Consider the following 18,567-nt stretch of genomic DNA (forward strand, 5'->3'; position numbering starts at 1 on the left):
ATCTTGGTAGAAAGAGTTTTGCCATCTAGCTGTTGGTTGAGGATTTACTTGGAGTGTACGAAAGGGCAATTACCTTTTGAACTCTGTTTTTGAGTAAACAAAGCTGGGTGGAACAGTGGGAGCAGAAGGAATGTTCTCAGGAGCATATTAACACAAAGCCATTAGGCGATGATAATGAGTGAGTTGTTGCTGTTATGACAACAACTGCTGGTGACCACTGAAGCAACCTCACTTAGGAATCTTTCAGGGTGCCTGGCATGGTTCCTCTTGGGAATTCTCTGCCCCAGCTGTCCTTATCCCTTAGGACCAAATTTCAAATTCAACATAAGCATTTAACCCATCATTTGTTGACAAGTAAGTTTTTATCTCCTTCACTGAAAATGTAAAATATTTACCTGAGTTATTCTTGGTCATGTCCTAATATGTTCTCACCCCTTTGCCTCGAAACTAGCTCAGTTCAGTGTAGACTTGACTTTATTTCTGAAAGATACACTGTTCCAAAAGCTCACAGTTACTCTCCTTGCAACTTCCTTTCTCACACTGCAAGTCCCAGCCCATAGTGTTTCTTCTTGTTATGGTAAAGTATATTGAAAACAAAGATGTCTGGTTCATGACCAAGATGACAATAAACTCTCTAGTGTAGTCTTATACCTTTGATGTCATATCGTGAGTCTTTGCACACACCCCCAAACCCACAGCATGACAAGGTCTTGGCATGTTGCCCAGGAGCCAGAAGATACTAAAGGCAAAATGGAGGAGTGTTAATTCAAAGGCAATATGAGTCTGTAAGAAACAGAAGGAAGCTTACACTTCCCAATTGGCAGTGTCTATACAGTGGGGTATGCTTGCGCATGAGAAAATATAGTCACAGTTAAGAGTATCCATTTCCATGGCGTGTGGAACAACCAGTCCCTGTAAAGTCGAAGCCACAGAGGAAGCCTGTTGCATTATTTTGACTTTAGGGTCTTGACTGCACACTGGCTTGTAGTGCAAGCGTTATAATGCTTTCTAGACAAGTGAGAGGATATCAAACCTGAGCAAGGAATGGAAATTTAGAGAACCAAAAGAATAGATGAAAAGAATAGAATTTAATACTCCTTCGGGGGGAAAAAATAAGTATAAAGGAAACTTTGAATTGGTGCCAAAAGTTCAATTAACACAGTTAAGTTGAGCCAGGATAATAACCTTTACATTTCAAACCAGCCTGATCTATACACCAAATTCAAAGCTAGCCAGGACTAGAAAGAATGTCCTGAAAGCTCTACACCAAACCCATTGTGTTACATACCTTGATAAAATATGATTATGTTGAAGAAATTTTAAGAAAAAAAAAAGAAAGTTTTCTCTGATAGAAAATAAAAGAAGTAATTGTGTTCCAGTGAAAGCTGTTTGGAGCTCATTATAGTCTGTGACATGTAATGCCCATTTTTATAAAGGCAACTGCAATATATTTTGCAGTCATCTTTGGTCTGTCACATTGAATATACACTTTAAAGGGGATTTATTATATATATAAAACTTCGACTCCAGTGAACTGAATGAGATGCTTTGTTTTTCATCACCTAATCTTAGATATCTGAACTAGAACTTCATCACCCTGCCAATGTTTCTGATATTCCACTTCTCTAAGTGGAAAATCTTAAAAATTAAAGTTGCTCTATTGTGCAATTGTGTGTGCAGTTTGATGGGAAAAGAAACAAATGAAATATATTTAATGATGAATCTTTTTAATAAATCTCTTGTTTCATAACTATTACTAGGCACATTCTCAACAAGCATATATTCAAGAAAAACCCTGGGAGAAGGCAGCAGGACCAATTAGAGACATTACTGGTCATTAATTTGTGGAAAAACCAGATAAAATATGTGTTCATGCTATTGCATGTCCATCTATAAATCATGCATCAATGTTTACCAACATTTTAAGCTTTAAAGAATGATATGCTTTATATCATGCTTTAATGAATAAGAATAAGATAGTGACCTGCATCAGTTACATCATTTAATCTTTTAGATCTTTTTCAAAATAAATAACACTAAAACTAAAGGCATTGTAGAATAACTTTCAAAGTCCACCATTTATTATATCAGTTTGGAACAATAGTAAGGAAACTGTTCTGAAGTGTTAGCTCCTTTACTTAAAAGCACCTAAGTTTAATTTACTTAAGAATTGGCCTTTCTAAATTCAAATGCCAACTGTAAAAGATGACTCCTTAAAAGTACTCTAGAAAATTTCCAAAATTATTAAGTTCAAGAAGGTTATTGGGAGGCTGCTTGGTAATATGCCATTTCCTTATTCTACTACCAGATGGACCTCTGCATTCTTATTTCCTGGATTCTCTCTGGTTGATCTTTCATCTTAATAGCAAAATGATTGTACACATTTATGAATGTCTGAGTAGGAAGCCTATCCTAACGGTTGCCTTAAGCAGTGTACACCCTAGTGTTTAGAAGAAAAAAGAGAAAACGCTTATGTCAGCTACTGAAACAGGTACTTTCAACTTCCCAGTAACACATTACTTTTGCAAGGCACATCAAATTATGCTTCTCTTACAATTTACTTCCCTCCCCCTCAGGTTATCATTTTAATTTTTCTTTCCCAAACTTAAGACTAATATAGCTAATCGATAAGCATAGACTGTTCCTCTTTCTTGAAATACAGTAAAGCCCTGTAAACAACTCTCCTAAATCTAATATGTTCTAGCATCCAATTAATATGATCAAACCGAACACATATTCATTTAATTATATAGTATTAAAATATATTTGCCTTAGACTCATGCAGGAGGATCTTCATAGGTTTGAGGTCAGTCTGGTCTATATACTGAATTCCAGTCACCTATGGTTGCATATTGAGACACTATCAAAAGCTCTTCCCACAATACAAGTGTATATTTAGGTATGTATTTTGAACAAAGATTTTGGCCATGGCATGATTTATTGAAGCCAATTTTAACATCAACTTAATGGACTTCTGTTTACTCATTAGAATTGTTATTTATCCAGCATATGCCTGTTCATGTCCTGTGTATTGCCTCTGTGTTTCAGAAGTTTCTAGTGAATACTTATTTTTAAGATGGATTTATGATCGTTTTCCAAAAATAAAATAAAAACCGTAAATGTCCAACAAAGAATGTACATTTCACCAGATAGTGTCTATTTTGCTCATATGTATTGGTATGTAAATATGCAATATCTACCACAGTCTTTGCGTGTTTGGGTGTACATAGAAATTTGTGTAACTGGATTAATACTCATGGAAATTTGTTCTTATCACCCTTCACATGGTAGCATATTTTCATATCCCAGGTAACATTTGAAAGGAGATCCTAAAAAGGACATGCTAATGCATGACTTGTGAGTCAAAGAAACAATACCTATGAAATGTTAAAAGATGTTATTCACAAGTGCCGTTCAATTGTTCTTCTCCACTCAGGAAGATGTGAGAAATACTATTTCTGCAAAGTATAATACTAAAGCTTATCAGATAAAAATGCTTCTATCACAGAATAGTGTCTGACTTGTGGCCAGAACTAAAGCAGAAATAAACTGGCTAAAATCACTTTGCATCTCTCTATGTTCACAAACTTCCAATCTTTCTGTCTTTTTTCTTCCATTCATTCCTTCAAAATTTCTTTCTTTCTTCACTTTCTTTTTTATCTTTCCTTCTCTCTTTTGCATACTATTCATGAACTTTATATTTTGGGTTTTTGTTTCCTTGTGATTTTTAGATTTTATTTCTCAAATAAATATTTACTATATAATTAATCCACTATGATCTAGATGTAATATTTTTTCTTTTTGTCTTAAGCATTCATTTGGCCAAAGATATTTTCTGTACTTGAAAAAAATTACTTTAATAACCATATTATATGTAAATAAAACTATAATTTCCAAGTGTCAGCTTTAGTGTGTGTGTGTGTGTGTGTGTGTGTGTGTGTGTGTGTGTGTGTGTGTGTGTGTGTGTGTATAAAGTAGTATTTTAAACTTGTTTTATGCTCCCAATATTTGACTTTAACAGTTGTTCCTGTGCAAACATTTAACATTTATTATTTGGAGGGTTGATTGTAGAATTTTATAGTAAAAGCTTAAATTTGGCCGTTTATGAAGTAGTTCTAATTTTGTCACCTATTAAACAATTTCACACTCTATGTAACTTAACCATTGAGACCAACACAACTGTGTTTAGAATCATATTTTTCTGCTTTCTTTACAAGGTAATGAATCATGTTGTTTAGAATGCCATGACAGTATGTCAGCTTGGCAGAATAGTTTCTTTGGTTTCAAAAATCATACATTTATACTTATGTCTGACGTAAATACAAATGTATGTATGTATATATATATATACATATATATATATATGTATATATATATATATATACATATTCATGTATATAATCATAATGGTGACCTGATAAAAAATTTGAGAAGTTTCCCTGTTATATATATAGAAGCCTCTTGCAGTATTTAAGGTTGCTGTCTAACTTTTCCTAGGACATATACATAAGTATTTTTTCATTCCAAAAAATACCAATGGCAGATTAAAAAACAACAACCAAAATTTATTTGGCCTAATTCTACTGTGGCGAACTAATGAGATCATGTGGATATTTACAGGCGGGTAGGTGACTCAAAGACAGTAAATCACCCACACGTGTCAGTGATAATTCATAAAAGTTACTACCTATAGCTCCCTCCCTCCCAGTGTTTCTCGTTCTCAGAAAGTGTTTTCTGATAATGTAACCTTAGGTGAGGGGTCAGAACTTCTTCTATATAAAGAGCCATCCTTTACTCTTCATGAGTAAAAGTATTGATTTGTGGGAAATAATAACTTGAATCATAAATATGAGTCAGTATGTCCCCATGCCAATGACATTCCTCTGCAGTTAGGATATTCATCACATTGAATTTTAGATATTAGTTGGTAATTGAATCAAGGGCTAGTGCCTTGACAAAGATGACAAGATTATTAGGAAACAAGACAAGAATAGGATGTGAAATCAGAGATAGTAATGATGTTACTGGGTTTTTTTCCTAAATAATTGCGTTTGTTTGTAGAGAAGATAATTCATAATAGCTAGGTAAAACACAAAGTGCAATGGGACAGGTGTCATATTATCATCTGACATGACATGAAGAAATTCTGGGAGGACTGTATATGAATACCTGAGTAAGTCATAGGAAGTACAGTGGTGCCATTGTGTTAATTTGCTGTCTTTGTTTTCTTTGTTTCTTATTAATCATTTTATTTACTTATATTTCAAATGCTATCCCCCTATCTGATGTTCCCTCCATAACCTCCTACCCCATCCCCATCCCCTTTGCCTTGAAAAACGTGCTCTCCCACCCACTCACACACTCCTGCCTCACCCCTCTAGCATCCCCCTTCTCTGGTACAAGTCTCCACAGGACTATGCGTCTCCACTCTCACTGATACCAGATAGGGCAGTCCTCTGCTACATACATAACAGGAGCTATGGACACATTCATGCTTAATCTTTGGTTGCTGGCTTAGTTCCCGGGAGTTCTGAGGGGTTCCGTTACTTGATATTGTTGCACTCCACTTCAGCTCCTTCTGTCCTTACCCTAACTCCTTCATTGGTGTGCCAAGGCTTAGGTCCAGTGGTTGGCTGTGAGTATCTGTCTTAGTCGGGTGCTGGTAGTCCTTCAGAGGACAGTTATACCAGGCTCCTGTCTGCAAACACTGCATTGCTCAGCACAAGTGTCCTGTGTCCTGGTTTGCTGTCTGTGGGTGGGATGGATCACAAGGTAGGGTGATCTTTGGATGGACTTTCTTTTAGTCTCTGCTTCATTTTTTTTTGCCCCTGCATTTTCTTTAGACAATTACAGTTCTAGGCTAAAGATTGTGCGATAAGTGAGTGGCCCAGTCCCTCTACTGGGGGTCATGTCTATCTACTGGAGGTGGCCTCTTCTGGTACTCTTCCCTGCTGTTGGGTATTTCATCTACTGTCTTCCCTATTGTGTCCTACAAGACTCTCACTTCTCTGGCATCTCAAACTTTCTAGAGGTTACCCACCCACCCGTTTCCTAGCATAACCACCAACTTCTGCATATTTCTATTTATTCTCCTGGCCCTCTGGATGCTACTCTTCTCTCTTCCCACACCTGATTATGCACCCTACATTTCCTCCCCTCTTTTCTCCCACTAAGGTTCTCCCCCACCTCTCTCCTATAATTATTTTTTCCAATACTAAGTGAGATTGTAATATCCACATATTGGCCTTCCTTCTTGTTAAGCTTCATATGATCTGTAAGCTGTGCCATGTGCCTTCTGAGCATTTGGAGTAATATCCAGTTATCAGTGAGTGCATACTACGTGTGTGGTTTTGCTTCTGGGTGATATCAGTCATGATGATATTTTCTGGGTTCCATCTATTTGCCTACAAAATTTGTGAAGTCATCATTTTTAATAACTGAGTAGTATTCCATTCTGAAAATATATCACATTTTTTATATCCATGCTTCTGTTGGAGAACATCTGGGTTGCTTCCAGATTTTGGCAATTACAATTATGGTGGCTTTTAGCAGAGTAGAGCAGGTGTCCATGTTATACATTTGGAGCATCTTTTGGGTATATGCCCAGTAGAGCTATAGCTGGGTCTTTGGGTATAACTCTTTCTGACTTTCTGAGGTACTGCCAGCATGATTTCCAAAGTGGTTGTTCCAGCTTGTAATCCCGCCACCAAGAGGGGAATGTTCATCTTTCTCCCCATCCTTACCAGCATCTGTTTCTGCCTAAATTTTTTATATTAGCTATACTGATTGGTGTAAGGCAAAATCTCAGCTTTGTTTTGACTTGCATTTTCCTGATGACTGAGGATTTTAAAAATTTTTTAGGTGCTCTCAGCTATACAAGATTCCTTACTTATGAATTCTTTGTTTAGCTCTGTACCCCATTTTAATAAGGTTTTGGTTTTCTGGAGTCTAACTTCTTGAGTTCTTTGTATATATTAGATATCAGTGCTCTATCAGATGTAAGGTCAGTAAAGATTCTTTGCCAATCTTTACATTGCCGTGTTGTTCTGTTGACAGTATCCTTTGCCTTACAAAAGCTTTTCAGTTTCATGAGGTCCCATTTCTTAATTGTTATCTTAGAACCTGAGCCATGGGTATTCTGTTTATGAAAGTTTTGTAGATTTCTGTTACATTATGTTTTTTTTCTGTCTAGTCAGTAGTACAGACTTATGTCGAAATGCATACATGTTCAGTCTAATTGATAACTCATTAACTTTATAAACTGCTACAATGAGTCAAATCATGTTATTCACTTGACTAATAATAGATACGTGTCTTGTTCTAAAACTGCGGGAAGAAAAGCATTTTGCAAAGTCAGTTAAATCTGCAGTGGTGATTTTTTTTTTCAAGAAAAATTTGCTTATACCATTACTTGCCAATACCAGACATATTTTATAATCGATCATTATACTGACAGCAGCTATAATATGGACATTCAGAAAAATATGACACTTCTGTTCATTCCTCAGCATCTGGAGCATGAAGATACTGTGTATAAAAATACCTCTGTGTTTAAGGTACATTGTTGTGATCACAAACCCCTTTGCCACCTCTAGGCAGAATATTGTGCTTCTGATTTTTCCATCTTGAAAATCTGAAGATAATGACAAATTGTAGCCTAGAGTATTTTGACATGATTTCTATTTACACATTTTGGTTTGGAGATTGAATGGTTTTCTTACTAGTTTATTATAAAGTATTAGTGCTCTCATAAGTTGATGAAAGAGCATAAGAATACTTGATTAGCTTTAAAACTGTCCAATGCATGACTGCCCTGCCAAAGATGATGAGGCCTGGAAGATGCCGAGCCACATTTTTGCTTCCTTTGCAGGACCAGTGGTTTTGGCGAGTGAGAAACAACAGGGTAATGGATGGATACCCCATGCAAATTACTTACTTCTGGCGAGGCCTTCCTCCCAGTATTGATGCAGTTTATGAAAACAGTGATGGAAATTTTGTCTTCTTTAAAGGTAAGCATATTTTCTCAGGCTGGTTCTGTTGTGTATTTATCATTTTGTTCAAGACGCTATAAAGCACAGGGAAGTCAAATACTAGGAACATATGTAACATAAAATAACTGTAATGTTTACTTTTGTGATTTATACTTTCATTTGCAGGAGTGTTATGTGTAAGTCAAAATTTGGTGACATCCCTGCACTACAGAAATTTTAGATTGAAATTAGATATGACACAAAATAAAAGCAAGGGACAGGGTAGGACCAGTACATGCTATCCACTCTACCTACTTGGGATGCTGAGTAGAGGCAGGAGAATGGCTGGAACATAGTAGTTTGAGACTTGTAGAGCCTGATAACATAGCAAAAACTTTTTAAGAAAGAAAAGAGGGAAGAAAGAAAGGCAGGAAGGAAAAATCAGGGGATAAAGGAGGGCAAGAGAAAGAATAAAAGAAAGCAAGGAAGGGAGGGAGGAAAGACTGAAGGAAGGAAAGAAGGAAGAAAGGAGAGGAGAAAGAAAGGGTGGGAGGGAGGAAAAGAGGAAGGAAGGGAAAGGAAACCATGAAAAGAATAAAATAAATAAGCATTTCTCATCAGGTTGTTAGTTTCTATATTATTTGGAGTTGTTTACTACAGTTTATAGTGAAATTCAGTTTTAAATCATTTAAGTTTTAATGTTTTATTATGTTTATAAGTTTATGAAAATAACTTCTAACAAACTAAGACATATATTTCAGAAAAGTCTGTAATTAAGAAATTCATTCCATGATTAGCATTATGATATTTACCCAAGTTTTGGTTATTTATCAGAGATGTGAGTTTACAAGTGTTTCAAATCACCTTAGCAAGCAAAGGAGATTGCCTTCCCAAGTGAACTGCTCCTCTGTCATTAAAACATGAAAATCAACAACTATAAATGAAGTTAGGAGGCACAGAGATAAGTCAGACTGTGGTGGCAAATCAGGGGGTGGGGGGCTATCTGAACCAAAGTTGAGAAGAATATTATTTATGTGTGAAACATGGGACTTTGAAGTCTGAAAGTAAACTAAACAAAGAATGTGGTCTAAAAGAAAGCAAGAATCTTGAGAAGAAAAGAGTAAGTATTCTCAGGGTTGAATTACATTTTCTTGTTAAGGATGGATGTCATGAAAACAACCTAATGGCAACATGCTGCATCATACACAAAATGAGTGTATGCTTGTTTTTGTGGGCCATCTCTTAATGAAAATATAAATAGTAATATGTCAACTCTACAGCCATGGAGGTTCTGTGATTAGGTTGTTCTTCAAACTGCTATTAACCACAACAACTGAGCAACATTCCTTGTCTCAGATTACTTTATTATGATCCATACTATTCCCAAACTCTGGATAACTTGGACTGCTAAATTATTATCACATCTGGAGTACTTTGCGCTTCAAGGAATGCCGGGTATCCATGATGGCTGTGTGATTGCTATTAATATTATTGCCTTCCTGCTATTTGATAGTAGAATAATTTGAATATACCTGTATTAGACCACTGTGAACTAAGTAGGAATACCACTGTTAGCAGGCAAATTCAGGATCCTAATTGGGTTCAAGTCTTGTTAATAAAATGACTTAGAAAAAGACCAAGAAGGAAGCTTAAACATATTTTATTAGACATTCTGAGGCAAGCAAAGAAATGGAGAGCAGCCATGTGTCAGGGAAACGGCCACACGATAGAATTCTTTGGGTTATTTTTTAGACAAAAAGAGTAAGAAAGTCCAGATCGTTTGTGTAAGCATGTCCAAAAGGAAGGAGAATTTTTGTAAAGGGAAAAGGATACATTTCTGAGTAACTCAGAAACTAAGAGGGAATTTAGCAAAGCAGGTAAACACCATTCTGTTTGTAAGGGACTGTGTCAGGATGGATTCCTACAACACTCTCCCTGACTGCTGGCCTTCCAAGTTCATTCTTTTCCAAGGCAAAGGTGAGCCAAAATGATTATGTTCACTTACCATAGTCATAGCTGGGATTGAAAGCCTCAGTGACCTTGAAGACCAGCATAATAGTACCCGAAGGTTGACTATTGGAGGCCTAGTACCTAGAGAGAAATTTTTCCTTCTCCCACTGTTCTTTGGCACTGTCTGCCAAAAAAGTAATTATTCTCCAGATCAATGTATAATTTGTGATGAATGTAATTAAAGCATTTGGAAAGGTACTGCTAAGGTAGCCTTAGGCTGTTGCGAGGCTGTGTTCTATCTAAACAACCTACAGCAAAACTACAGGTCATAAAGTACTGTGTGGTAGACCTTCACCACGTCCTGGCTGTTTCCCTGATACACTCCTTCACTTTCACGGAGATGAGTTTACCCCTTTTCTCTAGTTTTTAGACAACTTGTATGTTAAACTAACCCTCAGAATATTCTTCCAGCCGCTGTATGTAAATATTCCTTTTGGACAACATGTTGCAGCTGCAAGAAATTTTAAATTACTCAAAAAGTGAGTGAAAAGTGTCTAATGTAAATTTCACCAGGGTGGATTTTGTTTCTATTTTCTTATCACTCCTGTGTTTTTCGCTTCAGGAAACAGTGCAGGTTGGATAGTCATTACATTTTCATAAAATAATACTTTAAGTGCTAATTAAATGTCAGTAGGAATTCAAGGAAGGGTGACAATCACAGAGGTTGACAGTAGCTTCTGCTTCCAGCTACATCTTCCCACTCAAGAACTTGGCCAGTAATTACCTGGTGAGAATGGGTAGGAAGGCTCATTAGCCAAAAATAATCATAGTCCTGTCCTGTCAAACAAATATTCAAGGTAAGACCTGAAGGACTCAAATCGTTACCGTGAAATCAGTCTGAAAGAAAATTCATGAAGTGTTACAGGTTCAAATATATGGACCATAAAGCATAGTATGAAATATAGCACATAACAATATTTATATACTGTTTATCATCTTGAAGACTATATATATATAGTCTTTGTAAAGGGCAAGAGTTACAAATAAAAAGCATCCATATAGAAAAACAAGCAAACAAAAACCTCTCTATTCACAGAGTAGTTTGTGCCTATGTAGGAATACGATGCACTTGGTCAGAGTAGCTCACATTGGTGAATGAATACAGGGTGATTGCATAGCTGTAGAAATAGCAATTGTTTTTATAGGGCTAGAAAAATTGGGAGATGACTGAGACTCCTTAGTTGGAAACTAACAACCTTGCCTGTATTAACTTCCGTGGTACTAGGGAAAAGGCCGGAAACTCCTCAGTAAAAGGAAGGGATGTAGGCAAACTCTCACTGTCCAATTCCCACAGTGCAATAAGACAGGAGCCGGACAACTGTTCTTCATATAACCAGTTTCACAGCACACTTAATGAGAAGGAAGACTACTGACCTGCTTTTAGGAGGGAAACAATTTCTTTATTGTACTGAACCATAAGTACACCTCATTACTACGTTGAGGACTTACTGCATGATGATCCTAGAGGCTCTAGTAAGCAAATGTCTTTGCAAACACATTAAACAACAAAGGTAAGCAATGCTTAGTTTAAATTTTAAAAAAGCTACCTGTTAGAGTTTTTTTTTTTTTTGACTACTAAATTAGCAAACATAAATAAATTTAAAAGCTACATCATTTAAAAATTTAAATATATTCAAATTCAACTTCAAAACAATATGTACCACTTATTTGTTACAAAACTTCACTCAACTAAAGAATCCTTAAGAATATTTCATTCATGAGTGCCGTACACTCTATCTACTATTTCGGTGTGAAGTTCAATCACATTCAACCGTAGAGTGACTGCCGCTCCTCTCAAACTTTTTAAGCCTTCATTGTAGTGTATCTAGTAATGGTTGAACTAACTCTAAAGTCTGTACACAAAACACTCAATATGAAAAAAAAAACATCATTAGGATTATTATGTCAACAAGAGTATGATTTTAAATTTAATGTTGAAGACAGTAAGTCATAGGCATGCAGACAGAAAAGTAGATATCAGGAAAAGAGATAGTTCAGAAATGGACTCCAAAATATATGTCAAAGTTTTCTGGGGGAATTTATTTATTTGACGTGCAGAAGATTTTCAGTAGATGGAAACAACCTTCTACCAAAGGCTACCTAAACGATGGTCTGTCTATGCACAGAACAGATAAACTCATTCAAGGACATCAAAGCTGTCAGGCAAATGAGAAACCCATCAATTTGTGTGGTCCCCAAATTCAAATATTCTTGATCATGTGTGTTAGAATTAATTCATTTATTCCTCCAGTGCATGTTAAATATAAAATCCCACATAATACATTTCTCATTATAATTCAGTCCCAGGTGATGAAGTGTAAACATCATAAAGTGGAGTCCCTAACAGCACGGCTTCCACTTTCTTAGCAGCTTCTGGTTTGGCTTATGTTCTATTAGAACATTTAATAGAATGAGGAAGTAAGTCGTATTGGAGAGATAAACATTGACTGAAGCTATATTAAAAACAGTGTATAATCTTAATTGAATGTTATATTCTACTATCTTGAAATGACTTTTAATGCCTTCTCTAATAAGAATCTCTTCTGGTAATGAATATGAAACATGACAGCAAAAACACTTTTGCATAATCTCACCATGTTATATTTAATTGTTATTGCTGTTCTATTTTTACTGGTTGCCCAAGTATTAGTTTTGCTTGAGATTTTTGTGACATAAGGAAAGGCAGGAGTTGATAAACATTTTAAAGATTATTTTAAAATTCACTAAATGTTTAGATATACAGTTCCTTACAAAAAAGAGGAGGAGGAGGTAGAGGCAGAGGACAGGAATGAGAAGGTTGAGAAGAAGGAGAAGGAGGAGGAGGAGGAGGAGGAGGAGGAGGAGAAGAAGAAGAAGAAGAAGAAGAAGAAGAAGAAGAAGAAGAAGAAGAAGAAGAAGAAGAAGAAGAAGAAGAAGAAGAAGAAGAAGAAGAAGAAGAAGTGATCATTTCATCATTCTAGATGGTGGAGAGACAACTTTTTGGAGATCTCTTTCTAGTGCTTATGTCTGATAGCTCACAATCACCTTGCCTTTTATCCAATAACTCCTGTGGTATTGACATTCCTAGAACCACACACACATTCATACACTTAACTAAAAGTGATTAGAAAGAAGTCCTCACATAATGTCTCTTGTAACTTTCTGAGATGCTCTGCAGAGCAACTGTGCACATGTGTGTGTGTGAACTGGGTATGAGTGTAGCTGTAACACAGAATATTTACAGCATCTATTTGTTGAAAAATCAATGATTGGGTTACATTTGTGCTTATAATGTCTAGATCAACTTTCTGCCCTTATTCCTCTACCATACATTTTGCAGCTAAGACTGAGTGCATCTCCTTTATTGCAGTTCTTAAGGTCGCTACTTTCGTATGAAAGAAGTCCAACATGCTTTCAAGTACACCTGCCTGTCAGAGAGAAAAGTGAGGAAATCTACTGCACATGATTATAGAGAGCTGCCTCATATTGCTCTGAGACAGCTGATATCATAAAATCACATTTGGGAACATAATGATGGCAGATGTTTACATTTAATTATAAGGCATGTTGAGTGAATGCTTATGAGATAATAATATCAAAAAATAATCTGTGTAGAAAGTAGAACTGGTAAAATTTCCCTCATGAAGAATCTAAACTTTAAAATGAAGAACAAACCGTTGTCAAATCAAGCATTTTAAAATTTGTCTCAAATTCCTACTTCGCTGTCACTTAGTAACTTTAAAAATCATTTTGTAGCATGCTTGACAGTTTTATTTCAGGGCAAAAAAAAATCACTTACAGAATCACAACTTAAATATGCATCTGAAGACAGAAAGGCTCGTAAATTTGAGAAGAAAAGTATTAAATACCAAATAAGAAGCAAATAAGAAGAATGAGAATCGTCTAAAAATAGACCAGAGCAGCGAATGGCCAAAAGTTGCCTATTTCATAACGGTTCCTGCTTCTTCCATTGCTCATCATTTTAAATGAGCGAGCAGTTGTCGATGCTGCTCACAAATGGTTGCTTCTGGAAGTTTTAGAAGGTCTAGCAAATATAAGATCAAAGTAACTTGCTTCTTTGACAGTGCAATGGTGAAAAGAAATCTACAATAAGTTTCTGAGAGGAAACACCTAGTATGTGTCTGTGAGTGATAATGAAGAGTAAGGACTACAATTGATGTTCAGGATTCTTACTATAGCTAAAGAATAAAGGCGGAACTTGTCAGTCATGTTACTTAAATTATAAATATTAATTGATTTCTCGCCTTTTAAAATTGGGAAAAGAAAATTTTACTTAAATGGAAGGCTTAAATAAAAGCACATATCAACTATCTGATTTTAACCTAATATACTATTTTACATAAATTAATTGAAGTAATTTCTACATTAATTAACTATATTAATTAATAAAATTTAATGACACACACCATCCTAACTTTTTAATTCTCTTTGTTTTATTGGCCTTGCTAAGGAGCCTTTAATGGCACAATAAAATTTAAGAATTGATAACAAAAACTTCCCATTAATTTTATATTAAACCTTGTAAGTATTCAAAAATATTTAATTTTCACACAATTTTTATTTTCATTTGTAATTCAGTCTGACATCTAGCAACCATATTCTTTGAATGTCTAAAACTTTTCATTTCCAAAACTTTCATGACATCCTTTTGTTTACATGTCCAAGGAGTGAGAGAACTGGGTAATGTAGTCATAGAGTTTATCAGAAAGTCTGTTAAACTTCTCAAAGAAAGATGATTATCTGATTTGAAATGTTCTTCTGAAGAGAAATATGAGGTTCACACTCCCGGCACTGCAACACTGGCCTAGAATTCAAATGTTTTTATTTATTTATTTATTTATTTGATAATACTGTAGACTACAAAAGTAAATCTTTCTCAAAGATATTTAATGCCTTTATGAATTTATGTATTTATTTATGAACTTCTGTCATATTGGTGGAAAAAATGAAACCATATACAAATCAGTAAGAAAAATATGGATATGTTGACTTAAGGTTGATAGATCTATAAATATAGAGAGTAAGTTTATTATTCAGCGTCACTGTATGTAATGGTTTGTATATGCTTGGCCCAGAGAATAGTACTACTGGGAAGTGTAGCTTTGTTGGAGTAGGTGTGTCACTGTGAGCATGGGCTTTAATACCCTCACCCTAGCTGCCTGAAAGTCAGTCTTCTAAGCTGCCTTCAGAGGAAGATGTAGAACTCTCAGCTCCTCATGCACCATGCCTGTGTAGACACTGCCATGTTCCACCTTGATGGTAATAGACCTGTATGCCAGCCCCAATTAAATGTTGTCCCTTTAAGAGTTGCCTCGGTTCTGGTGTCTGTAAAACACCAAGAGTGGTGCAGTAAAATCTTAAATAAGACACTATATATGCACTTAAAATCTGATAATTTCTCCCAACTATTACTGTGTGGTGACAGTTTACATTAAACAAAGTTAGGAAATCATCTATATACTGACCTACCAATGATCTCGAGCTTGTGTTTGGTAGACTTGCTGCCTGCCACTTCTACTTCAATCCAAGGCTCTTACATATTCCTAACAAACCTATTGCAACCTAAGCAAAAGAAAGTCTTTTTGATAGTATTTTAACCCCTTGAGGGTTTCTCAACAAATATATAAATATTGAACAGAAATTCAGCCAGTAAATATTATGTGCTAAAATTTTCACCAATGTGCAATATTTTGTTTATTTTTACTAATTCATTAATTTACCTTACATCCTGACAGCCTTTTCCCTCTATCCTCTCCCTATCTACTCCTCTTCCTTTTTGTCTCTAGAAAAGGGAAGACATCCCATGGATATCAACCAGCCTATCAATTGCATATCAAGTTGCAGTAAGACTAGTCCCATTTTCTTCTATTTGCACTAGACTAGGCAGTCCACTTAGGGGAAAGAGATGCAAGGGCAGGATGCAGATCAGGGACAGCCCCTGCTCCTGCTGTTAGGAATTCTACTTAAAGACCAAGCTGCACAACTGTTACTTATCTACAAAAGTCCTAAGTCAGTTGTATAAATGTTTTCTGGTTGGAAGTTCAGCCTCTGTGATACATAGCTGATTCTGTAGGTTTTCTTGTGGTATTCTTGACTGCTCTGATATCACAATCCTTCCTCCCCCTCTTCCACAGGATTGCCAAAGTTCTACCTAATGTTTAGTTGTGGGTCTGTATGTCTGTTTCCCTTAGTGCTAGGTGAAATTTCCACATGAAGTTTAATATTTTTCTTTTAAAGAAGTGTAAAGAATTGTGTTCTGATTTTTGAGGGGTATTGCGTTGAATTTGTTTTGAAAATAGAATCTCACCAAGTAACCTTAGCTGCCTTAAAATTAACTAGGTAAAACGACTGTCCACAAACTGGCCACTTGTCTGTCTCCTGGGTGCTGCACTTAAGGCACATATAACTATGTTTGCCTCTTAGATTTTGTACTATAAAAACTTCCTCAATTTCTGGGTTTTTAAAATATTTTTATTGAATATTCTAGGTATTTCCATTTCAAATATTATTTCTTCTTCCCACCACTACCACCACCATCTCCCCTCCTCTTGTTTCTATGAAGATGCTCCCACTCCCAACCACCCACTCCCACCTTAGTGCCTTGGCATTCCCCTATACTAGGAAAGCACACCTTCACTGAACCAAAGGCCTCTTCTACCACTGATGCCAGAAAATGCCACCCTCTGCTCCATATGCAAATGGAGCCAGGGGTCTCTTTTGTGTACTTGTTGGTTGTTTTTTTAAACCCTGGGAGCTCTGCAGAGTTTGTTGATGTTTTTCTTCCCATGAAGTTGCAAACCCTTTTGGCTTATTCAGTCCTTTTTCTAGTTTCTCCATTGGGGTCCCCAGGCTCATTCCAATGGTTAGCTGCAAGCATCCTCCTCTGTATCAGTAAGGTTCTGGCAGAGACTCTGAGGAGGCATCCATATCTGGCTCCTGTCAGCAAGCACTACTTGGCATCAGCAAGAGTGATTGGGTTTGGTGACTGCATATGGGATGGATCCCCAGGTGAGGCAGTGAGTATTTTGTTCTACCTTCTAAGAAGGTGTTAAAAATGCATTATCTGCTATTGAATAAAAACTTTAATATATAGTTTTGTTTCTTAAAAATTATCAACTTGGGAGTAAAGAGGAACATGGGAGTGGTTCGAGGGAAAGAAGCTTGAAGAAGCTGGAGAGACTAAAGGGATAGGGAATAATAATTTTAGTCTACTTGGAAATGCATTAAAATAAGATATTTAAAACAAACAAAATGATCATAGGTTCCAAAAATAAAAGCCAAGAATGGAAGAGATAAAATTATTCCCTATCACTTATCAATGAATGCATGCCCTATGAGTTCTTTTGTGACTTCATTACCTCACTCAGCATGACATTTTCTAATCCCACCCATTTGCCTGAGAATGTCATTGCATGCATATATGTACTCTAGAAGCTCCACATAAGTGAGAAAATTGTATATTGTCTTCTTCCTCAGTACAGGGTGTCCCCTACCTCAGTGGGCATTATAGGCTGTAAATAAATGGATTGTGACTGGATGAGAATGATTATTCCCACAAATTCCCTGTGGCTTCTAATCTTTAATGGCTTCTCTACTATTATTTCTGTTTATCATTTTTATTTTTTCTACCTGTCTGCTTTATCTGACTTATTGATGCTGTATCATCCTCCTCCAATACAGTGTCAATAAGATCAATTTTTTTCCACTTCTATCAGAACATGCCAATGTCATTTGAGATATCGCGAAAACCTTTACTCTGTGTTACAGATCAATATTATCTATGAGAGTCAGGCATGTTGACTATAACCTAAGCAAAAGCTATCTCTTATATAAAAAATAAAGTGAGTTGAATGTAAATCAGTTTAGTTTTTATATAACACAAACTGAAGAAAAGACCACATCACCTCTGTTTTGTCAAGTGCAATTCTTTTTTTAATATTGGATATTCTCTGTATTTACATTTCAAATGTTATACCCTACTTCTCTCCCCCTCCCCTCCATTAATTTTCTAGCTTTTCTGGTAAGATTCAAAGTTGGTAAATTCCATATCATTTACATAGTCTTGGTATTTTGTTAGATCTTGCATCTTGTATATGATTCCTCTTGTAGTTTAAGCATGGTTCTGTGCACCAATAGCCATTATTCAGAACCTTACATTACTTTCAGGTGCCATATACTACACGTCAATATTTTGTTTCTTGTGGTTTCTCACAGCTTTGAGTGGCTCTCACCTTGTAAACCTTTAACTAAGTAATCTGATAAAGACAAAGGCCAGGAACTCTGCTGCTTTAACAGAACCATGTTATCCAGGCAGGGTACTCCCACAGAAAAGATCACATGTAAATAGTGAAGAGATCACATTTTTGTAGGTAGCTGATACATGGTATGAGGATGAGGTAAACAAACCATGTTGAAAGGAGTCTTGGAATAAATATATTTGTATTAAAGCCTCAGTCCTTCTTAGGAAAATAAATTTATAGCACCCTCTCAGCGTGTGGTACACCGGGACCTTAAATCATTAATAATCCAAGAGCTAAGAATATAGCCTTGTGGCAATTTTGGGTATTCAAAGATCATTATGCTTAAT

At 36.0% G+C, this 18,567-nt stretch overlaps 1 protein-coding gene across 1 annotated transcript in view; it reads left to right on the plus strand.

Annotated features, from left to right (window-relative positions):
• The window catches only part of MMP16 (matrix metallopeptidase 16), a gene marked incomplete at both ends in the record, with an annotated part of 220,318 nt that overhangs the window by 186,523 nt on the left and 15,228 nt on the right, over positions 1-18,567 (plus strand). The window contains one exon of the mRNA XM_080938684.1: positions 7,871-8,009. Coding sequence (XP_080794810.1) covers positions 7,871-8,009 — 139 coding nt within the window. The remainder of the gene's footprint in view (positions 1-7,870; positions 8,010-18,567) is intronic.

The sequence above is a fragment of the Micromys minutus genome (assembly GCF_963924665.1).
Source record: "Micromys minutus genome assembly, chromosome: 26".
Lineage (NCBI taxonomy): Eukaryota > Metazoa > Chordata > Mammalia > Rodentia > Muridae > Micromys > Micromys minutus.